General features: G+C 36.3%; 1 protein-coding gene across 11 annotated transcripts in view; it reads left to right on the top strand.

Moving 5' to 3' along the window:
• The window catches only part of ERC1 (ELKS/RAB6-interacting/CAST family member 1), a 273,196-nt gene that overhangs the window by 60,973 nt on the left and 187,557 nt on the right, over positions 1-24,666 (top strand). For 4 of the 11 annotated variants that reach the window (XM_018080443.2, XM_018080442.2, XM_018080440.2 and 1 more), the window contains exons 3-7: positions 4,626-4,700; positions 6,698-6,853; positions 8,597-8,689; positions 11,211-11,378; positions 18,503-18,670. In XM_018080443.2, the coding sequence (XP_017935932.1) occupies positions 4,626-4,700; positions 6,698-6,853; positions 8,597-8,689; positions 11,211-11,378; positions 18,503-18,670 (660 nt within the window). The remainder of the gene's footprint in view (positions 1-4,625; positions 4,701-6,697; positions 6,854-8,596; positions 8,690-11,210; positions 11,379-18,502; positions 18,671-24,666) is intronic. The other 7 variants (XM_018080448.2, XM_018080447.2, XM_018080446.2 and 4 more) reach the window with 2 other exon arrangements.

Below are 24,666 nucleotides of genomic sequence, written 5' to 3'. Positions count from 1 at the left end.
GGTACTTCACTGCAGAAGAAAATCAGGTTAGTCAGATATGATTTGTCCTTCTGCACAATTAAAGATCTGTTTTATCTTATATATCTATTAAATAATTTTTAAAATTAACAATGATGTTAATTCAGTTAATTCTGCACTGATGGATGCTCCTGAAATTTTCTGTTAGTTGTAACATTTGCATTTCATTGTAATTAATTGTAACTAGTTTGCTAAAATCTAGGTAGACAGAAAAGCTGTCAGAGAAACTAAACTTTAGGTACAAAAGATAAAACATTAATTTAGTAAGGCCTGGACTACATGTTGGAGAATAAAACCAAATAGTTTTTAGTCAACTAAAACTCTCCAGTCCACTGAATGATACAAAGCTCCATCACAGAACGTCATATTTGATGATATTCAGACATGGGTAGGCCAGTTAGGATAAAAAAAAAAGTCAGAATTACAACTGTGCTTTTAATTATACATTTTTTTCACAGTTTTTTGAAAAAGAAATTATGTATGAAATAATGTGTTTTTCTTACTCATGTCGAATGTACTACCTGATTATGTAAGTTTGGCAGGAAATGGAAGGCATGTCCTTTATTGCTTTGGAAACTGCTTATCTTGTGGCTACTGAGAGATAAGTTGCTGTGTTTTCAAGCAGATAGCCTACACCACTATAAAAACATAATTGCTTGAAAGTGCACCTTCACATTTGTTCTAAATCCCATGCAAAATCAGATGCAGGAAATAGTAATGAATAATATGGCCAGGTTATGAAGGAAGAAAAGGTTCAGACCAAATTCCTACTTTTATTTTTATGCACACATGTATAATTTATAGTGATTATACTGCTACCTATTGAGGACTCCTTCAATTCTAAACTATATTCTCTAATTTTGAATTATTTTGGTATTTCTTGGTCAAGAAAAAAAAAACCTGTAGAATTTCTAATTCTTTATGGCACATTAAAATCACTTTATCACAGCTACTTTCTTTATGTATTCAGTGTTCTCAGTGTGTTTGATCAGCTGTTCTATGTAATTATGCTCACCAGAAAATTACAGTATGGTTTCTCATGGAGTACTGTGCTACCTTGTAGACCTACTTGACAGGTACACCTTTAGTTTATATCTTTTCTGTGGTAAAACTTCTTTAAAAAGAAGATGGCTATTCTTAATTAAAAATTGGCAGTGATGAAATATGAACCCCAGCTCTGGGTAAGGTGGCCACACTGTTTAGAACTTCTGCCTGTTTTTAGCCTTCAGTTTCTAGTTATTGAATCCTAATTTTTTTTGAGGGCAGAACAACCCATTTTTAATTCTTGTTGCCTGTAAATGTAATTTAATGTTGGAATCAATTTGCATCGTAATTTTTGCTTTGATTTTTTTTCCCCCTAAGAACACATCTTGTTCCTGCAGTCACTCTTTGAACTCTCTTAAATATATCAATATCATTTTTAAATTGTAGACACACAAAGTGGACACAGTATTACCTGTAGTGGTAGCACTAGTGCCAGACAGGCAATAAGACATCCTTCCACCTAAAGCTTTTCTTGTTTATGTCAAAGAATTGTAGAAACTCTACTAGCTTGTAATAATGGGGTACTAAACATAAAACTTGGAACAGAAATGGGGTAACAGAGCATTCTTCAATATCTGTGGCAATATTGTGATGATATCTGGTGGCTAGAAGATCCCACTGGCTAAACTGAAACACGGTGCATATTTTTAATAATATTTAACAGTGAAAAGCCTGCATGTTGCACATACCTTGGGAACAAGTAGCTTTTCCCCCCTTTTTGTCATCTGTTTTAAAATAATCATTGAACCTATAAAATCATAACATAGATTTATAAGAGCCACTCCTTGTTTAATAAGCTAGATTACATTCAAAGGTACAAAGATGCTGACATTTACTGATCTGTTGTGGAACAATAACATTTGAAAGTGCTCTGTATGTGAAATTAGTGCCAAGGAATAGTGCTTTATTACTTTATCAGAACGGATAACTTGCAAGGAATGAAGGATTGGGTTTGTATTTTTCTGATCCTGATATCTGCGTGTGGCTCTATGTTTTTAATGATTGTGCAAAATCCTGGTTTGTAGATTAAAATCTTAATTTTCATTCATCTATGGGGGGTGTGTCCACAATAGACTCTGAATACATAAGAGATACTATATATTAGTATTTCTCTATTCTGCCACATGTACCTAACCTGTATTGCATAATTAGAAAGGATATCTGTGCACCACCTTCCTTCAGCAGCTGCCCTTAAATCTGTGTTCAGGGGAGGCTCAGTCTGCCTGTAGCCTTTTTTCTCAGGCTCCTCAGAATCACAGGCACGTTGCCAAAATTAAGCCCTTACTATGCAGCCATGAGGTGGGAGGTGTTATTTTTCGGCAGGTTATGTCATCCAAATCGCAGTGGAATTACTTAAGACTATAGAAGTAGGACATTTCCTTTGCTGAAGTGCAGAGCATCCCTTCAGACAGAGGAGATACAGGCATTTCTAAAGAAGAAGCTTAGAAGAATTTTCTGTTTGGGAAAACACTGTGCAATGTAGAAAACAGGCACTGTTGTGTTAGCATCCCTTTACAGACGTGCTGTTCTCCTCCTACATATTCCTTCTATGCCATTTCTATGGTGGTAGCTGATTTTATGTTCTCAGGTCAGAAACTGCGTCTCTGCACAAGTGGAAATTATCTAACTACTAAAATAAAAATAATAGTTTCCAAAATAGATTTATGGCGTATTATGTTTTGACCATCTTAGCCTTTGTTTTCTCAGTTTCTCAAGGCTCATGTGTTTGTTTTAATTTCTTTTCTGTTATCAAACTGCTTCATTTTATTCTACAATAATAGGACTGGGATGGTTGTACAACTGATGTGACAGGAACAGCTGGAGATACAACTTTCTGTATTTAGAGAAAGCTCGTGCAATTCAGAAAAGGATACTTTTCACTCTTGAATCTTTCTTCACCTTCTTAAGCTTAAAGAATCATCTTCATAATTACTCCCTTTTTCCCATACATGAGTTTTGAAGTTAGGAAAAGCAGATTTTTTTTTTTTAATGGTGAAGTTTGAGAGATTCAAACCCTCTTTTCCTCCCGTCCCATGTAACTTTTCTTTAGGCAGACATGAATTCTGATGTGCCACCGAGATCTGACTGGGGCATCTTCAACTGTTTTTGCTAGTTTTCTCTCCAAGGGGTTAAATGGGATTCTTGGAGTTCTGTTCTTTATATGTATATTCCCAGTAGGTGCTCTCATAGCCAAACAGAGTGAATTATTTGGTGTTACACCAGCACAGGATGTGTGCTACGATGAGCTTTCCCAAATACTACCTTGCTTATGATGCTACAGACACAAAACAAACCTTCTACTGGCTTTTCTTGTTATTACCATTCATGGACATCAACTTATGCAAATGGTCTTATGCCAGACTTATGCAAAATTCTTCTTGTGGCCCTTGTCATGTCATTAGATATCTCCATCGTGCTCACTTCAAAGCAGTGGAAGGAGACTGAACAGTCTTACAAGTAGTGTTTTCAGGATTTTGAAAAGAACGGTGCAGCTCTCTCATTCAAGTAATTAGTCATAAGGAGCAAGTTGCCTGTCTGACTGCCATACACAATGCTCTCTCTTCACCATGTCTATTGACAATATAAGTTTGGAAATGGCTTCGGGGATTTTTCTTTTAGGGAAGCGGGTGGCTAATTGTGTTTGGGCACATATACATTTTGTTGTTAGGTTGACTGACATCACAGTTTGTACTCTGTGGGCACCAAAGTATTTTTATGGCATACAAGATTAACATTCTAACAGTATTCACATTCTTACATTTAACATTAGCGTGTGGTGTAAGGACAATACTATTTTAAGACGAATAAAGAAGTTGTTGAATAGTTACTATATTTTTTCTTCTGTGTTCACATTTGTTGTCTTGAAACCCCTGTTTTATATGGTAGAACAAGTTGTTTCAGCTTTCTATCATTTTATTCTTTAGCAAGCAGTCTGAAACATGCTATTTTTGTGAATTTACATCAACATAAATATCACACGGACTTTTGTGTCCTCTTGTCTGTGAGCTTCTAGAACAATGTGCTATATAGTCATGTACTTTCACTAATGCTCGAGGCCCAGGGGAGAAAGATTGTCATCCTGTGTAGTTAAATAGTGCTACTCTGGGGTAAAAAAGTTGAAAAAAGAGAGTTATCAACAACAGCTGCACCCCATAGCTTGTTGAAATAGAAACCACAGTGCTACTGTTTTCAGTAAACACCTAGTCAAATGAATTACACGTATGTCTTCTGTGAGAAAATATCAAGAGTTTAGATTAGTTTAGCAGGCAGATGATACGCTTTTTGGTAGACTCAGCTGTCATTTGAAGTTTATTTTGAAAGTAGGTAGTCAAAGATGTAGTTTCTGTTGGGCCTTTTTAACTGAGGCTGTGATTCTGTTGAATGAACTTTTGCCTATCGTTTCTTTGATATGAGAAGTGCTAAAAGAAAATGTATGAACTGGTAACAGCAGAAAGCAGCATTGAGTTGTGCTATGTAGTAAAAAGAGAAGCTTTTAGTAGTTATGTTTTTGTTGGGACATAATGCCAGTAGTCTAACTCTTGCTTTCTTTTCTGCTGGTACAGGAGATCCATCGTCGATTTGAAAACGCTCCTGACACAGCCAAGACAAAGGCTCTTCAAACTGTTATTGAGATGAAGGTAAATGATTGTGTCTGGGCCACAGTTGATTTTGTTCTCTGAAAAATGGCTTTTCATATGAAAGGTGACTGACTCTACAAAATACCATATACTTCTGTCAGTCTTCTAATTTAAAATAAGTATATTTACTTTATACTATTTAATTATCTGTATTATTTTATTTATAAATGATCAGTGAAGAGACAGACACAGTAGAAACCTGCCTTCTGTCTGCCTGCAGCAGCATATGTGGATTTCTTTGTTAACTAAAAGTCCATTATATTACAAGAATGGGAAAGATAGATTAGTATGAAAGATTTTTAAGTTTTTATGATGATGTGGGTTCTTTTATTTTTGTATTATCAACATTTGAAATACTGCTTTGCATTTTATGTGTAATGAAGTTGGCAAACTCAACACCCACAAAGAATGGAGCATATAGCTAGAAAGATGTCTGTATGTCATCATAAACCTAACTTTTCTAGATGAACTTGCAATTGAATTTTCAAACCATTAACTTAAGTATTTAATGGATTGATGGCAGTTTGCCAGGAGCTCAGGAGCCACAATCAAGTGTGTGGTTTACACAGCTTTTTGCTATCATATTTCATATTGTATGGCCCATAAAGTACATCAGACAGGGTTTGGACAAATACAATTAAAAAATTGGAAACTGTCTTTGCAAACTATTCTTTTTTTGTATCCCTCCTTTTCTTTTATTTTTGTTCCTTTTTTACCTTGCAACTTTTTCCATTCTATGTCAGTGTTTTCCATATTCATATGACATCTTTCTACTTTGAAGCCTTTCATTTACTGTCATTCTTTTATTAGTCATCCTTCTTGTCCATACTAATGAAAACTAATTGACCATCTGGTAACAATAAGTGTCTTTACTATCAAAAGAGAAACACACCGGCATTTCTGGGAAATGATGTGAGTGCTGAAACTAAATACTGGACACATTTCAACACATCACTTCACCTTACTAGCTCTCTAATTTTCTGTTGCAAAAGTTTGCTTTACTGATTTTAACTTAAGCATCAAACATCAAGCAGGAGATCCGATAAGATCTTCATAATGGTCTTTTAGGAAAAACCTTATCTCATGAATGAACACCTGTATGTGAAAATCTTTCATGCTTTTTGTTCAGCTGTTCTTTGATTATCAAATTAAAATATATAAAGGTTTTGTTTGTGAAAGACTGTAGGATAGTTTCAAACCCTACTTCTCTTTCAGGAAAGAATAAATATTCTGGGGAAATTAAATTAAGAAAATTAGACTGCTTTGAGAGATTACAATCCATAAATACATATTCCTGTTTATGAGTATTCATGAGACTCTGTGTGCTGTATGAATCTATTCTTGCTGTTCCTAACACATAAGACTTCTAATGAAAAGTAAGCCAAGTAGACTGATCATCCTGCAAAACTGTGAGGATAATGATAGATTGACTTTTTTATTTTTCTGGATATTTTTAAAGCATGGAAATGTTTTATACGTTGTATGTACGAGCCAGAATACTTGACAGATTCTTTACTGCTATATCCAATCCAAACTAGATTGTTGCATCTTTTCCTAGATTATGGTGCCCTTCTGTTCTCCATTTGTGACCCCACTTAGATTTCTAGTGGCACAAACCCAGTCTTTTACCATTCTTGCAGTCACACTTGGCTATCCATTCAATTAGAATTAAATTTCTCTGGTTTATGCTGGCTTTGCATTACAAGGCAACTTTTCTTCATATTATTCATCATATACTGTGTCCCTTTCCTGAGCCATGTTTTCTTTCAGTAAGTACTAAACTTTTGCTTTCCTTGAAAGGTAGAAAAAAAAATTGAAAAATGAGTATCTGAGCACTCAGATGTAAAGAGTTATAGACTGATTTCTGTAGGAACTTCAGGAGTAAATTTCCAGGGCAGGTACACGTCTAACAAATAATTTCCTTTTTTTCACTCCAGTGGTATGTTAACAAATCATCTGACTCTGTATCTTTATCTGTCTCTTCTAATCGTTTTCAGGATTCGAAAATTTCTTCCATGGAGCGTGGCCTCCGGGATTTGGAAGAGGAGATTCAGATGCTGAAGTCAAATGGAGCTCTGAGCACAGAGGAACGTGAAGAGGAAATGAAGCAGATGGAGGTGTACCGTAGTCATTCCAAATTCATGAAAAATAAGGTATTGAGAGAACAAGTGACAGTATTAAGTTAAACTGAGCTTAGCAAACAGATGAGAGAAATTTTCATACTACAGCTAGGATTGATTTATGGTCTGGCTTCCCATTCGAGTGCTGGGAAACAGAATTTATTGTGTTCTGCCATTAAGCCACTAAAGTAATTTGTAAATATTCAAGAGAATTTTAGATTCAAATTTGAAAATATGATAATGCTGGCTCAGTAAGGTCAGTGGCCAAAATTCTGCTTTTATTGTCATGCTTGATTTTCTCTTATTTTAGAAAGATTTTGTGTTTATCTTTAGTCCATTGCTAATCCATTGTAGTTCTAGGTTTTATTTGGTCTAAAGTCTTTTCAAATGCAGTCTGTTGAAAAAAGGATATTTCTTTCTGCAGCTGTTGTTCTATAACTAGTAGGCCTTGTTATTATATAAAGACTGAAAAGAGCATGAACTGCCACTATAATGGCTTTCCATTTCACTCTCCTTTCAGTAGTGGAGTCAGAATGAGAGTAGATTCTACAACAGTGGTGGTGCCAGCATTAATTTATGTTGTTTGGAATACAGGAGAAATACAGCAGTGAGACTTGTTGATCCTCAGGTATAAAGGTGGACACTGACTATTGAATGTCTGTAGGCAAAAGTGAATTCATTCTTTGTTTCTCAGTCTTTTAGCTGGCCCTAATGATCTTTAATGAAGATTCAGGCCCCCTTGTGCAGTAAATTCAAGTATATTGTGAACAGTCCTACTTTTCTTAATTTTTTTCTGAACTTTTGTGTACTCCCTGTGAGCGGTATACAAATCCATGGGACAGAGGTTGAAAATGACTCTACTAGGTCCTCAGCCTACTGCATTTGTCCTGCTTGAAATTATTTGTCAAGAAAAGAATGCTGAATGAAATATCTTGAAGTGTTACTTGCCCTGAAGTCGGAACATATACTAAGTATGTGTTTCTTCCACTTGCCTCACACCAGCTCACTGATCTACCTCAAGATAACCACATCTGTTCTTTTATACTTTTGTCCTTTACTCCACTGGGTTGCTTCCAGGAACTGAAGGATATCCCCTTCAAGTTAGGAATGGAGACATGATTTGAGCATCTCTTCCTTCCATTATTTCGTCTTTCTTTCTTCTTTCCTTCTTCTCTTGTTAGCAACTTCTCTTGTTAGTTTCCCTTCTCCCTCTGTGAACCTATAGATCTGTTCAGCTACTTGATTTCTGGATCTCTTCTGTCTGTTGTGTCTGCTCATTTATTTTTCCTGCAGAAAATTTGGTCCTTTGTGGTAACTGTTTTCTCATGACTCGTAACCATTTCCAATCCGGTTGTCCTACCTTGTTTTGTAATTGCACAGCATTTATTTTTTCACTGTTGTATTTTATAGTAATTTGTGTCTGTATCTTGACAATTAACTTTACTCCTCTTAAGTTGAAATATGTCCTTTTTCCTGATGTGTTTTCCTTATGAATTCCAGTTTCAAAACCGTTGGGATAAGTGCCCTATACCTGACATATGGGAACATAACCATAACTATACATCTTTTGTTTCATAATCAAATTCATGTCTGGCGACCTATATGAAATTACACAGATATTAAACTTCTGAGAAGACTTAACAAAGAATGGAAGAGAAAAATGAGTGACCAGTGTTGATTCTTCTGTTCAGTTCTTTGTCGCTTTTAGTTACTTGGACTGGGTAACTAGAAGCTGACAAATAATAAATATTTAAAAGCATAACAATGTCGTGACAGGTAGAGCAACTGAAGGAAGAGCTAAGTGCCAAAGAGGCTCAAGGGGAGGACCTGAAAAAAAGAGTGGCTGGTCTCCAGACCGAGGTCTCTGCAGTAAGATCTATCTTTCGTGTGCAGCGGCCATTCACTGGGGCTTGGTAGCTCTCTGGCTTCTGGAGTAGCTTTTCTTCTCTTACCCTATTAACAACTTGATATAACAAGTAGAACTAACAGCCTGCTCAGCCTTGTAGCTGCCTTTTTGTTCACATGGTTTTGGTGTCCATAAATAACATCACTCTTCGGCTGAACATCTGTATTCATTTTGTTGGTTCTTTTTAATGGTATGAGCTGTTTGAGCAATAACTTACTCTTCTCTATTGAAGCAGATTTTCAAAAGTGTTCAGCACCCATTTTGGGGCCAGACTTTCAAAGAGGTTTACTTTTCCTAGTGAAACAAAACTAATTTCAAATCTTGGGTTGAACCCTCTTAACATTGTTCCCCAAAAAATAACGAAAGCTGGATGCTGAACGCTTTTGAAACGGGTTGTTCAATTTTAGCAGCATGAGCTTAAGTTATTCCTTTGCTGTGAAATTAGAGTTTCGCTCAAAGGAGGGAACACAGTGTATCACCAAGAAGAGAGGTGTGAGCACTTGATGCTGTCTTAACTTCTCTTGCAATGTGGAATGGTATGTGCTGCACTTTTTCTAAACAGCTTTAGCACATTTGCAGTGTGAGCTTGCAGCTCTGAAATGGGGATTTCTAGAGACAAGACTGTTTGGGTACTACTTGGGAATTTTAATGTAATGACATGTGGTAAACATCTCTTCTGAGATGACCCCAAAAAGACTCTTATCTTTTCAAAGAAAGTCCAAAGTGGTTTTGAAAAAGTTTTACTATAGTTCAGGCTACCTACTAATTGGAAAAGTTTGTGTCATCTGAAATTTTTTAAGGAGGCCTTTTTTTAGTCTAGATACTCTAGAAAACATGAGCAGCAGTAAATAATTCATCTTTTCCCAGCTGTTCTGCTGTGCCTGGCAGTATTGTGCAACTGGTGGTATTGGCCAGTGGCTGACAGCAGAAATAATGCTGCTAACATCAATACCTTTGTCTTGAATTTATATAGGTGGCAAAATCATTCTGTGTGCATATCTGCTTTTAGTAAAAATATAGAAAACCCCAACCTAGTATGTTTAAATTAAATGAACAATAAACTATTGAATAGTTCTATAAATTCGTCTTATACACTTTCCAATTATTCCATTTTAAAAAAAACAAGTTTCTGTGAGGTGTTTTTGAGATATGTCATCCTCCTTCCTCATCTCCTCATTTACACTGTTTCACACTGGAACACAGGAGTCCTTGATGACTTATTTTGATGCTATTTTAATACTCTTTGGTAAAGAGTTTTCTTTCTTTAGTAGCCCATTATTGAAACAATGTTGTCAAATAAAACGGCATTTACTCAAACTTTTTCTCTCAGTTATTTCTACTAGTATGTGCATTTATTCTAATTAAATTTTTTAAAAAAATTATAAATTATACCATTGTTTTGTTCTTAACACATTCCCAAACATGGAGGATGACCTTGACAATTTTTTTTTAGTTTGTGATGTCCTTTAATTTCTGTTTTGAAGCATTGGCCTACATACTTTTGAGACCAAGGGATTTTTTTTTTAATGTCACAAACAAAATTGTTCAAGTTAAAAAAGGGAAAACTGTTTAGTTTTTAGAGATATGTCCACCTCTGCTATATAATATATGCAGCAATAAAATATTGCTATTCTGTGAGATCTGTAGGAAGCAAACTGGAAAGTTGGACATAAGTCTACATTTAGACTTTTCTGTCCTCTTTAATGAATTTTTTTCTTTTTCTTTTTTTTCTTTTTCCCCCAGATTTAATAAAAATTGTCCTGGGTGATGATTGCACTTAGAAGGACATTTCAGCTTATTTCAGTGCTTTATTTTAGCATTTCTTACCGTTAATCTTTTTAAATAATCCAACCTACATTTGTTAAAATTTGCATTTCTGTACTGATTTAATTTACTAAGTTAAATTTAGGAAACTTCTCCCAAGAAAATGCAGTTCCACAAACAGTTTTCATGTTGTTCTGATGTATATTTGCATTTGCTTTAAGAAGCCTCCATAAATTAAATCTTAGAAGATTGAAATGGCGGTCTTGTAAATAGTGGGGAAAGTAAGGGTGTCTTTACATCTTCTATAAGCATGAGTCTGGATTGATAGGTGGAGAGATGGAGGGAAACTTTCTGATTTGACATTTCAAAGCAAACATCATGCTTCTGAGAGGGGTTCTTCTTGTGGTTCTGCTTCATCTTCATTAAAACTTTATCCCTGCTAAGTATCTGGTTTTGGTCAGTCCTTTGGAAGATGAATAAGAACAGATTGCCTCTGTTAAAAAGAACCTCTCTTGAAAAAATTGATGCTATTGCTCCCCCATCTTTTTCCTTGTATCCTTTGCTCATGACACAAATTTTTACTGGCCTTACATTCACAATTCCGTGGGATAAGTGGAGAGTATCATACTGTTTGTTGGTAGCTGTGTGTATTTATAGTCATTTTTGTAAAGGAAGATATAAATTATTTCTTCCTTTGCCCCTCTTTTCTTTCTTTTTCAGATTGGTCAGGTGAAACAGGAGCTGTCACGCAAAGACACCGAGTTGCTGGCCTTGCAGACAAAGCTGGAGACCCTCACAAATCAGTTCTCTGACAGCAAGCAGCATATCGAGGTTCTGAAAGAGTCTCTTACAGCTAAAGAACAAAGGGCTGCCATCCTGCAGACAGAGGTGAAATGGGCAACTCTAGCTACTGACTTTTCAGAGATAAAAAGCATTATTTTGTTTAATTTTTACTTAGGTTATACAATCCCTCCGCCTTTCAGTACTGCTTGCTCTGAGCACTTTGTATCTTTGATTATATGTTTGATTCTCTATCGAAGACAAATATGTGTGTATGGGTGCTCAGCTGAGCTGGGAGTTGCTGGGGGGATTTGTTTTCAATGACCTTGTAGCTAAAAGAGAGCAGAAAAAGAAAGAGCATTCCAGTAGCACACACCTTGCAGAGGCTTCACTAGTACTGTCAGCATGGACAGGAACTCTTGCATGTAAGACTGTGCTCACACCTAAAATATGGGCTTTCATGTTCTATGGTGCACATTCCAAGAGAAAAGAAAGATATTTTCTAAACTGTGTTTCAGTAACAAGTGCTTCATAAATTCCCACATTGTGTAAGACCCAAGTGTGTATCTGAACATCAAACAGATGCGAAATGGGGCATAAAGGTATTGCTTCTGGACACTCTTGAAGGGCAAGCATGAAATGATGAATGCAGACAGCATTACAATCCCTGACTTGGAGAATTGTAGTATTAGTGGAAGTCCAAAAGATGGCAGTGATGCATCAAAAACTAGGTGTCCTTACAGCTAAAACAGGAGAAAGCCAACGGAGCTGTGAAATATGCATGCAGAAAATTTATGGGTAATGCTGGGAGGAAAGTTCCAAATTTTAAGAGTGTAAGAGAATTGATCTGAACTTCTTACCCTCGTGTAGCTTTTCTTTAACCAAAATCAGTGAATCTGTGAGTGCATGTGGCCTTGTTGACATGCAGAAATCAAGTTACATAGTAAATATCTTTTGATATTCTAAGATGGCTTTTCTGGTTATACTCAGATTTATGTCAAAGTTGAAATTGCATTAGTGGGTATAACTGTGAAAATGTACTAGTTTACAATCATAAACCTTTTATTAAATTTGTTCTTTCCTTTTTGCTAGTTCAGGAATGTACCCTAGATTCATACATGTCTGTTAAAAAAAAATATAAAAAAATTACATTTCAAAATATCATTGAAAATGGGTATTATGTAAATAAACATTTTCAGAGGTAAATTGCAGGTTTAAACCATAACAGTGATTGAAGAGAATATAGTTATGTTAAATCATTGTGCAGTATTGTGAAAACCTACAAAGCTAGAAACACATTTCTCTTCTTACTTTTAAATAAGAAATACCAGTACTTTTCTGGCCATGAGAGATAAGTTCTTGAACAAATACCCTTTATTAGCAAGCTAAAAGACTTCAGTAGAGGGTCATAATTTCAGCTGTTAATGTACTTAAACATATTTACTCAAAATGTACAAAATTTAAACAGAATATTTAAAAACAAAAAGACTTGGTTATATACCGTTGATAGATACTCTTGACAGGTATTCAGAACATTTTGCTTTTATTTTAGCTGAAGACCAAATTACTTTTTTAATGTAGAAAATTACTGTCTAACTTGTAATATTACAAAATAATCATTGAAAATATTCATTCTGCACTGGGTGCTTCCAAATGAGGTTCTCATATAGCACCACAATTCAAAACCAAATTGGATTCTTCCTTCAAAATGTGCAAACTTTTTTTACTAATGAAAAGTGGCTGAAGGGAGTGGGATGGGGGGAAAAGAGTGAGAGATTTTTCTGCTTACTGCTTTTAGGTTGTTCACATAATTTGCTCTCAGATATTGTAAGTAAAATGTAACATCTGCAGTTACAGTGAAAGATGATTTGCTGTCTGTCTGTCTGTCTTTCAGTAAGGAGCTGCTGTAGCTAAAAGATTAACAATACTGGTTTAGAATGATGTTTTTATCATAGATTTAATGGATTGAATAGTCCAGCATGTTCTCCACAGTAAGATCTAGCAGACTGGTATGAACTTAATATGTACAAAGTGTTTGATAAACTGGCTATTCCATTGTATCAGAGTAGGTATTTAGAATGGTTAGTTATGTTTCTAAGAATTTTTATGTAGTACCAAGAAGATATTTACATTTTTTGAAAGATAGTCTTATCTTTTTCATCCTTGTTGGTGTTCTTCTCAGAAAGCTCAACCATTAAATCATCATCTGTCTTTGCAAGTGATTCTCTCACATATAAGGTTGAAATGTGTTGTAAATATACAGTGTTGAGATGTTTGTCATTGCATCCTTTTTAAAGGAAAAGATTCCTTTCTATACAAGCATTGTCACTGGGAATGGGATAGGAATGTGAGATCCTGCTTGGGCTCACTTGTTGACAGCACTGGTTAAAAACATAACTAGCTTCTCTCAAGACACCTAGAGAGAGTTGTGAGGAGGAAGAGAGGTGCAGTTTCTGACATATACCGGCAGGCATCTTCATAGGGGATTGATATTTTCAAGTCATATTTAAATAAACATTTTAAAAGAGAATATCTTCATAACCTTTATTTAATCTTCTGTTAAAGAAACCTGCTTGTAAGTGGGGGTAAATGTTGATATAATATCTCAAAAATGGATTTGCCACCTGCCACCCTAGAACTACAAACAACAGGTAGCTGTTTGTGGGGTGTTTATCTTGAGGGCTATTGGGTGGAGAGGATATTGTGGTTAACTTTTTGATTTGTGAAGAAACCTTTAAAAATAGCTCTAAAATTGTACAGTCATTTTGTAAACAAAACAGAAAATAAGTCAGTATTTATTTTGGAATTAAGGCTTTATCCATATAAAGTTTGTTTTACCTAGTAAGCCCTTCAGCTTAGGTCAGTGCCAGAAGGTATGAAGGTATGTGGCTTCAGTGGGAGGTTACATTAACCAGTGAGAACATTCCCCTTTATTTTTGCATACTACCCAAGCTGGCATGGTTCTGTAATTGGTCTGTTCCTATGGTAAATTCATATGAATATTCAGTAGAAAAATGAATCTAGTCCTCTGTAAGTTTTTATTTGCTCTGAATATCTCAGTAGAACATAATTTTTTTTTTAAGGATCTTTCTTTATTAGGGCTTATAGTGGTGTTTTGAAACTATAGCAGTGTCTCCCAAATCAGAGACAGTTAGGGAGTGGATTACGTTTAGTGAGGAATGTGCAAATGGGAGCTGAGTGTCTCTAACAAGACTTATTAGCAGCAGCTACATGAAGACCTGACACCTGCAAACATGAAGGTCAGCTCACAGAACTGAGTTTGCTGTGTTTAGGCATTTAATATCTTGTGCCAAAGGTTGTGGAAGAGCATTTGAACTGATTTCTGACCTGAGCAGGCCCTAGGATCAGTATATCTGTCCTGCATTGAGTTTATAACCCCAGCAAGAACCAAACAAGCTCTGCACAAAGCCAGGTGTGTGCTCCTCTGCCCCGTGACATGGTCATGTAATCCTGCTAAGTTGTCCAGGTGTAACTGGAGCTGGGTGTTCATAAAGAATTCACTCACTTCTACAGACCATACTTGGTATTGCTGCAGTCTGGGTAAGGAGGTAAAGAGTCAACTTTAACATAATTAATAAGAAAGATCAATGTCAAAAATAGAGAATTAAATTAAGTCCTGTGAACTACCACTGCATTCAAAATCAGTCAATAAACATAGCTTTAAAGTCTTAATTACAGACTATGCTATCAGTAAAAAGGCTTAACTCTTTTTTTTTTGTATTTACATGATATGTTTGCAAGTTAGTAACGAAATGTCACAAAAGTGATCCTTTTTAAAATATACTCATACTTGGAGAATTCACATAAGAATAGCTACTGTAGGTGAAAAGCAACTCACACACACATACCAAATATAATTTCATGTCTCTGTACATTTCTCAATTATCTTTGAATTCTGAGTGCTGACATAGAATTACTTAACCTCTGCTCTAAAAAGTGACTGGCTTCTGTTAGAAACCTTTGCAAGCTCTAAACACACATTTCAAGATTGGTATTCCATCTGTTCATTTTTCTGCCTTTACTGCCTGTAGTCATACCAACAGAGAATTAGAATTTTGAATTTTGCTGTTACAGAGAAATTTGGGCTTGGATAGAGCATAGGGGAGATTGAAACCTCTGAATTAAGTATAGTTTAGTTCACTGTCTAAACTGATAGTTCAACCATGGTTTGAACAGGTGACAGGTAGATGAGAAGGAATCATGCAGGAAAAGACAACACACTGGGATTTTTTCCCCAAGTGAGAATCAGCAGCGTCATAACCTGATTGCTACTGTACAGTGGGGATGATGTTAAAATCCAGGGAAAAAAAAGTATGCAACCTAAGTCCTATTGACTCAAACTCCTGACTCAGTTCTGAAATTCACTGTGGACTTCTGAAAATTTAAGTGATTTCCCTATAGTTTGGGAATATTCTGAAAGCTAAGACTGTAACTACACAATCAAGATTCTAAAAAAGGTTTAAGATTAAATTTATAGTAAATATTATTTATTGTGTTCTGGTAGTCATTAAAGCTACTAATGTACTAGATTTTCTCAGAAGTTTGGACTTCTACATGTTTAATGTGTGGCTATACATATTAAGAACGGAGTCAGAGAGTATTATTTGTTGCTGCTAGAAAATCCTGTGAAGACAGATCAATGGTTCCCAACACAGCTTTTCTTATATTGTTCTTACAGTGAAAAAATTCAAGTCTAGTGTGTGGTACCCAGCTGAAGAGAAGCCCCTGTACCTAGGAAGGCTGTCGTGTTAAGGTGGCAACCAATGTGCTTGTTTTGCTAAAGTTTCATGGGCAATTGGATGATGTGTGCAGGTCAAATTAACAAGCCCATTGTTACACGAAGGACTAGCAGTTGCCTGAGCTGTACTGTAAGATTTTGCTTGCCATGCATAATTAAAGACATGACAGTCTATTACTGTGGAAGCAGTTAGGTTAACCCAGGGTTAAGACAACACCATCCAAGACACAGAAGTCAGGACAAGGGGCGTCACACCTCAGTAGCTGTTTGCCTGGTTGTTTCCATGTACAGAGAAGATCTTAAACTGGCTCTGTTGAAGTTGGCATCACCTGACTCCCACAGACCTCAATTCTTGTCACTGTGGGAGGATGCCATACATAAACTGAGCTGACATGAATAAACAAGTGCAGTGTTCTACCAGGAATGGTGCTAAGGTGATCATTGTGTGTCCTGCCAGCCTTTGAAAATACCTCGTGAAAGTGTTTTCTATGGTTTCCTAGGCAAGGACCTCACACAAATAAAACCAGGAATGTAATTTACCCCAAACCATAAGCTAATATAGAGTTCAAAGAGAATAATCAATCAGAAAATGGAAAGCATTCTGTGGATAAATTTCTATTTGCAGATGTTCTCTTTTCACTTTATACTGTACTGTAGGCATCTGGACTGTCTCAAATATTTTGCAACACAACTGTAGAGAGTATGTGGATTTTCTTTTGAGGGAGATTTTCAGTTTCCCTTCAAGAATTAGTAAAAGTGACTCTTAGCTTTAATATCAGAGATGTCCAGAGAAGAACATAACGTAATCAATCTATGAAATTGCGTGTTTTTAGAAAGAAGACAAAGCCTGATCCACCTGCTAAACTTTTCATTGCAAACACTAGCTGTCCCATAAATCATATTTGGGTATAGCTGGTAGTCTAATATCCCTGCAGATTATACTCCCTGCCCCACTTGTTGGGTGAAAGGTCAGAAATGTGATTTTAATAATGTATGTGTAAGTGAGAAGGCTCCAGACGTAGAGGTGGCAGCGGGATTGCAGCGCTGATGGGGAGAGCAGGGCAGTCCTTTTCCCTGTTGGCAAGTGCTTATTTCTCTATGTGAAAGGAGTCAGACAAAACAGCAAAGGATTCTGTGGGTGTGTAACATACTGTAAATGCAGAGCCTTAGAGGCAACTTTTCCATTAACAAATCAAAATAAAATGGAATTAGAATAACACACTGAAACTAAATGTTGCTCAAAATACCATAGGCATAGTGACTTCCTAAATTCTTTCCTTAGCTGGAGTTGTCAAAGTCATCTTTTCACTTTGTGTCTCTGCTAGTCCATGCTGTGCAGAAGGACCAAGGAATTCATTGATCACCGTGTTTACTCTGTGTGACTGATGTCCTGTAATGGATTCAGCTAACAGGAACCAAATCTGATACTGTCAAATAAGATTAGCAGCCAAGCTGGCAGATTTGAGCTCTGTCTGAATGTTGAGTGGATAGGGGTCAGTGGGTTTCTTTTGGTGTCTTGAGCAGGTTGGTGGTGTTGGATTTCGTATTCCACAATGGTCTTTGAGATTAGTCTGTGCTCTGTGGTGACCTTATTCTTCTCATCAAATTTATATTCAGATAGCTCTGATTCCTTCTCCCATTTGCTTTGTCTTGTGAGGTGTTTCGTTTGTGTAAGAGAAATGAAGAAGGAAAAGCAAAAGCTGTTGAACATGCAGTTTTGAAGTTTGAGGATACTGTAGAATTCCCAGTGTGTTTCTAAATTTACTGAGGCCGTGGAAGCTCTAAATGTGTTTACGTGTTCAAATTGCACCCACAATATCCTGTACTGTGTCATTTGTTCCATTTTATCTCTAATATAAGACTGCATCCTGTGGAAAAGGCATGTTGCATATAAACTATTATGTTGCTTTTTAACCCAAAATATTCTTAGCCATCCTAAGGTAACCTCTTCCCATGTTTTGATCTGTAGTTGCTGCAAAGAACTCTGCTTTCTTTACCTCCAGGCTCAGCTAGTATTCTGATAAAACCTAGAATATAAAGTGACTATTTGTTACTAAGAGTCAATATTTAAATCTCTGAGTATTAGTGATGTTTCAAATAAAAGGCTCAGTTTCCCTACGTACGAGAGAACTTCTCAACAACACATTGTGTTGGCTTCTACTTTGAGGGAAAAAAATTCCAGACTTGTATGTTACAAGGGTGAGATATGTGAGAAGTACAATATGAGATTTTCCAAGAAGGAGCATTAGTCTTGTATAGTTTGGAAATAAAACAGTTGTTTATTTTTACTGTTTGGTCTCCTGCCACTTGTGATAACTGTTTTATCACAATCTTATATATGTTGAATCCTTAAAGGGGTGTTAGATTTCTGAATCTGTTTGTAATACTTCCCCTGTGGAAGTGTGGTTTTACTTTTCTAAAATTTCTCTTCTTCAGTGCTAAACAAACCCTGTTTCTGCATTTCCAAATCTAGGTGGATGCATTACGATTACGTCTGGAAGAGAAGGAGACTATGCTAAATAAGAAGACAAAGCAGATTCAGGAGATGGCAGAGGAGAAGGGGACTCAAGCAGGAGAGATCCATGACCTCAAGGACATGTTAGAGGTGAAGGAACGCAAAGTTAATGTTCTTCAGAAGAAGGTAAGAATGTAGAGGTCTACGTCAGATACACACCTCTGATGCATCTCCATTTCCAAGTCTGTCAAAAAGTCTGTGCTAGAATTTACATTTCGGATATTGAGTCCATTCGTGTAATGGGAATCTGGTGAATGATGAATTTCAGTTTGAAATTTTGATAAGAAAATAGAAAGACTTCAAAGCAGAGGTTGTTGCCTTTCGGTGGTTGTGTGTGCTGCTTCTGCTTCCATTGGGCTATTTATTAACAATGACTGATGTATCTGTGTGAGGGCACATCATCTGAAAAATCAATCTTTTCACACCCACCACCTTACCAAAGCTACACTGGTTTGAAGCACAGAGCACTGGCTGACTATAACTTCAGTATGTGACTAAATGAGTGAGGAGATGATGTATCAGTAGAAGCAATTAGGATGGTTTCTCTGTAACTTACTGAGGAAAGTTCAGGAAGAACTTTGTATAACTTTCATTAGAAATGTTGTTTTATCATACTTAATATTTTATGGGAACTGCTAGAATAGGATAATCAGGGTTCAGACTATCCTTCATATCTTTCTGGATAAGAAAATGGAGACCTTATCAGTGAAATGGGGGAGGTCTGGGTAAGGAGAAGTAGACCCTGTCAGAGCAATTAGAGAGGTTTCCCAAAGGGCATTGAGTCCTGGGGCAGTGAACATCGTTATAGATGATTGTTGGCAAATTGCACACAATATATCCCAATTTTCTGCCACGTGTGGTAAAAAGAGGGAAATGCATGTATCACAATAAATTTTAAAGAATATTTTTTTCTCTATATCTTTAGAGAAGCTGCTTTTAGAGCTTTTATTAAATGTATTAGGCTGTAAATAGGAGTGGTTTTTGTTTTATTTTTTTCCCTAGACCTTTAAACAATTCTGTGGAATTCTCATGATATTAATAGTTCAGAATATTGATTAATTTCTGACTCCTGGCCAATGCCTTTTCTTCTTGTACATAACCATGAATCATGAGGGTTTAGGTCATGTTCAGGTCTGTTACAGCAAACGTCGTGTGGGAATGAAAGTCCAGGCATGGACTTAAGCCATAAATAAGTCATTAATAATTCTAGAGCAGAGCCCTAATTCCCAGTCTTCATGGGCTCATTTTTTTGACTGTTCATCTTTTTAGAAACACTTACAGATTTCTGATTTTTGTGCTGTACTTTCTCTTTGTTTTCAAAATTGGCCATGCACACGCCAAACATAGATTGAGATCCCAGCTGAACGTTTAACCAGGAAGTGAGGAATCTGACATTTGCGTAAATGTTAAATGTCAGTGAGGGTGTTTTACTTCCATTTACTCTTACACTGTTTTTTCACACGATTTCTTACTCGCTTTACTTGACACTTGAGAATGACCTTTCATTAGATCATTTATAGGCAGTGCTAAAGATTCTCTTTTTACCCTTTTTTTAATACTAGTTTTTTTGAGACCACTGTAATGCATATTAAGACAGTTTCATCTTGTATCTTCTTGCATCTGGCCTGTTTTTTGAGGTTTGTTTGTTGCTGCTTCCAGGTATAAGTACCTGGTCTCTTCAGGCTGGAAAGTAAGGACCCAGGCTTCTAGATGTAAAGGTTTCAGATCCTGGTCTTCTAGACAGCTCAGCTGAGGATAACACTGCCATAATAAATTGCAATTTGTGGTGTTTTGTAAATCTTTCTCTGTGCTTCTTAAACAAAAAAACCCTCACTCAAAACCATAGAATCAAACCATCATAGAATGCTTTGCATTAGAAGGGACCTTAAAGATCATCTAGTTCCAATCCTGCTGCTGCGGGTGGGGAACCTTCCACTTGACGAGGTTGCTCAAAGCCCCACCCAGCTTGGCATTGAACACTTCCAGGGATGGGACATCCACAGCTTCTCTGGGCAACCTGTTCCATATAAAAACCATAAAACCTGTCTGTAAAAAAATATGTGTTTCCTGCTGCTAACTAGAATCACAGAGATTTGAATGGGCTTTAGCCTCGAAGTTGCTGGAAGCATTTCCTTTGACATGAACAGTTAAATTGTGAGGGTTGTAAATTCAAAGATTAATTTTTCAGTTTCTATGACTAACAAACCTAGTGAAGAATCCAGCTGACAATTCTGGAGGTTAGTGGTGCAATATGGAATTTCTTTTTACTTAAATAAGCAGGGCTTTGCATTTTTCTTGTTCTCTTTAGCATTTTTCCACAGAAAAGCAGAGCTTGAGACAACACCTAAGGAAGGACTGATCTGATTTTTTGATACATATTATTGTGGAAGTTATGAGAATTTGCATAAAATGTTTCACGTGCTAGGGAAAAATGATGAAGTCTCATTTTTATCTGGTATATATGCCTGCCATTTTTTGACTTCACAGATAGCTAATTCTGCCCCTTGTCTGCAACTTTAGAAGTCTCTAGTTCCTCTCATGTAATTTTTTTTCTCTTAATGCTTGTAAACAGTGATTTACTTTTTCTTTCTTTGCATTTCTAGAGTGCATTTTCTTATTAAAGTGCACAGCTTGTTTTCTACTTTATCCAAGTGCTGTCTTTCAGACCTTCTGGGACAGTTCAGAATTTTATTGTCATTAAAAAAATATGCAGTCTTTAAACTTTTACCTCCATGCATGATAGTTTTTATTCCTCCCTCTGATTATAAGCTGGTATGTTCAGACAGATCAGGTTTTAACCTGTATATTCCAGTTGAAGAACTGAAGGTACAGTTTAAAGTATCTTCAGAGGTCACAGACATCATAGATAGTTTATTTGAGGTTTTTTTACTGTCTTAGTTATCTGATAGTAAATGTTTGTTTTAAGTTAATCCACATGATTTAAATGGTACTCAGGCATTTTAATTGAATACAGTGAAGGACTGTGGAAGGCTTGTGGTACAAAAACCACTTTTTTTTTATAGTGTTAAGTAATATTTCTCTATGGATATTTGGAATCAGCAGTTATGAGAAGGAACAGGGGACAGGTGTTGGCATGTTGAAGGAATTTATAAAAATTAAGAATTGGATTAGTAGATACTATTCAATCAGTTTTTACCACATACTCTTCCCTCAGCAGGTACTCACATTGGAGGGTATTTTTGAAGTTCAATTCTAATCAACTAAATTTTGCACACTAATATTTTTTTTTCAATGCTAAGTAAAAAGAAAATTTCTAGCAAAAGCTAAAATGGTAAAGATTTGAAAAGAAAATAATTTATTAAAAAATCATTAGCTTGCAAAACTTACCCATTTAGAAGCTGTTTACTTCTTTTGAAATTTAGAGAGGTTGGCTGTACTAGTGATGTAACCATAGTCAATTGGGTATTTGGACCTCATATATTTTTTTATTTTCTGTGACTCTTTTAGATATGGAATCACCTATTCTGATGATACTGACAAGGAATTTTTTGGTGTGGTGCCCAAAACTATCCTAAGTGCTATCCTAAGTTGCTAAAATATTCTGTTGTTGAAACACAAATGTTTTAAAATGCACCCTTTACTGTTGGGTCTCTGTTTGGATTCATTGACAGAGGCCACTGCGTGGTTTGTTTTATGAAGCATTATTTTCATTGTATTGATTAAAGGTGGTGAACTAGAAAGCATACTTTTAGGTCATTCAAAAATCAAGATGAAGAATGTCATGACAGTTTACTGGCTGATTAGAGAACAGTTAAAAGACACAGAAGAAGATTATGAACAACAAAGATCTGAAAAATTAACATTACAATTGGCATCATTACTAATACCCAGTAGGCACCAAAATACATTTTCCAGGTTGCTGAGGAAACCACATGCTTCCCATTTTAAATTCTGGAATCTTTCCAGTTCTAAGCTCATACAGTGATGCTGCTTGATAGCACCTTTATTTTATACAATAGAAGTAGGGCAAATGCTAGAAATTTGGAGACTTTGGCTTTATGTCTGAAAATTTAATGCAAAAACTTAGTTTCATGGAGCTTCAGGATTAATTTTTTTTCTCATTTCATTGAAAATAAATCTTGCATAAAATCTCATTTTAAGTTGTTAGAACTCAAGGCAAGGGGAAAGTGTCTCTGATAATAAAACAGGGACCATGCTGGGCAAATTTGAAATCTGAACCTGAAAAACCTTAAATGGTGCTTTTTTACTCTCTTTACCCCATCTGTCTATCTGTGCTAGTAGACAAGGATGAAGAGTAATGAGGAAAAAAAATCAATACATTGCAATCAAAGCATTTTATAGAAGTAGCATTTGGGACACAAGATAAGTAACAGTACCCTGAAAGAAAAAAAATAAAGCAAGCAGTGAATCAATCACCCTGTGCTTTTGGGATAGGTCATGTTTTGTCTTGGGGAGGGGGGTTAACACTCCCTTCTTTGTGCAACGCAGCTGCAGGCAAATAAAATGCAAGTTTTAGTTTCTGAACATAGCAGTGTTTTTGGCAGCTCCCCATGTGCTATGTGATAATTGACCTGCGATAAAGGAAGAACACAGATTTATTTTTTCTTTGGTGGCTGTGCTGACTTGTTTAGCTAGAATTTGGGAAGATTCCAAATGCTCCTGTACTTTTGGATAAGAAACATTGCGTTTCTCCACAGGAAATAAATGTCCTCTGCTTTTCAAAAAGCTTAGAAATCAAAATAAATATCTGATGCTTATTGATAAGAAGCACTGTGTGGCAGGAGAGAGGGGCTGCAAATAAAATTTATAACTCAGTTCTTTGAATTTAATAGTGATCATAGTTACTACAATAGCAGTGTTGGTTTAGTATTCATAACTTCTGAAGTTTGGTGTTTGTACTTTAAAGATTGTTTTCTTTCTATTCCCTGTTTCCTCATCGGTGAAGTAGATTTACCTCCTGTGGCAGCTCTTCTGCTCCAAGCTTGAAGACAAGGAAATGCATTTTCAAACATGTAATTCAGTTTATGATAGTTTCATCCTCCCGAGTGTGACCTTGAACTTGACTATCAGATGAAAGAATATATGGTTTTCTAAGAATTAATGAAATGCAGGATGGACTTTGAGATATCCCTTTGAGACTCTCTATGTTGACATTTAATGCTTTAAAGTCCTATAGTGCACACACTGTAGGCAGTGGCTCATTAGACCTGCAATGTGTGTCCAAGTGTCTGGTTGGGCAAACTATACAGCAAAGAACAAAGTCAGACTGTCCCAACAAAGGTGGTCTGTGGGTATGCATGTGACCTCCTGTTTCAGACTGGATGATTCTTTTTCTCTGTAACATACCTGTGGGAAAGCTTATTCTCTGCTGTTAGGTGCTTGAATCATGAACATTTAAGGAGGAGCACTACAGAGGATCATAATAGTCTGCTCATCAGAGCTTCTGCAGGGAGGTAGAAGGAAGATATGCTGGACTTTCTGCTCAGGTAGAGCTGATTAAATAGGTACTTTTCTTCAGGAACTCTGTGGCTTATCAGTGCAAATACAAGGGTATTCCTGTAAGTATCTCTCTCTGTCAGAAAAAGCTGTGCTTCTGCTCCTTTCTCTTTAGGTCTCAAGGCATGCCACTGAGCTGGTTCCAAACTCCGTTCTGAGACTTCAAACACCACAAAAAAGACCAAACATCCCCACAGGCTTGTGCCAGCTTCTTTATTAAATCTGACAGACATGACCTCAAAGATGTGTCCTGTAGGGTCATGATATACTTGTATCTCTGTGTCCCTGAAGGGATATCAGACCTCTGCTGCTGCTGCTTTTTCTTTCATTCAGGCCTTTCTGTTTCAGGCTTGCTGACAACCATTGAACATAACAAAATTGAAACTCGTGGCTTTTAGAAATTTTGAGAAGCTGTTTTAATTTGTTACCCTGTCACTCCAAGATGCTAGTCACTTCTGTTTTCACCAGTATACTTAGCCACCAGCGTGCTTGTAACAAATGTGGATAGAGCCTTTCCCAAATCTTCGTTTGCGAAGCCTAGCCATGATGATTATCTTCAGTTAGAGGAATAATAGGAAAAATTAGATGGCCTTTTAAACCCTCATCTCTATCAAAATACTACTAGCTAAAATCTTGTGGTAGCA

This window comes from Manacus vitellinus, unplaced genomic scaffold (assembly GCF_001715985.3).
Source record: "Manacus vitellinus isolate BGI_N305 unplaced genomic scaffold, ASM171598v3 scaffold_5_pilon, whole genome shotgun sequence".
NCBI lineage: Eukaryota > Metazoa > Chordata > Aves > Passeriformes > Pipridae > Manacus > Manacus vitellinus.
This window is presented reverse-complemented; position numbering and strand designations above follow the sequence as displayed.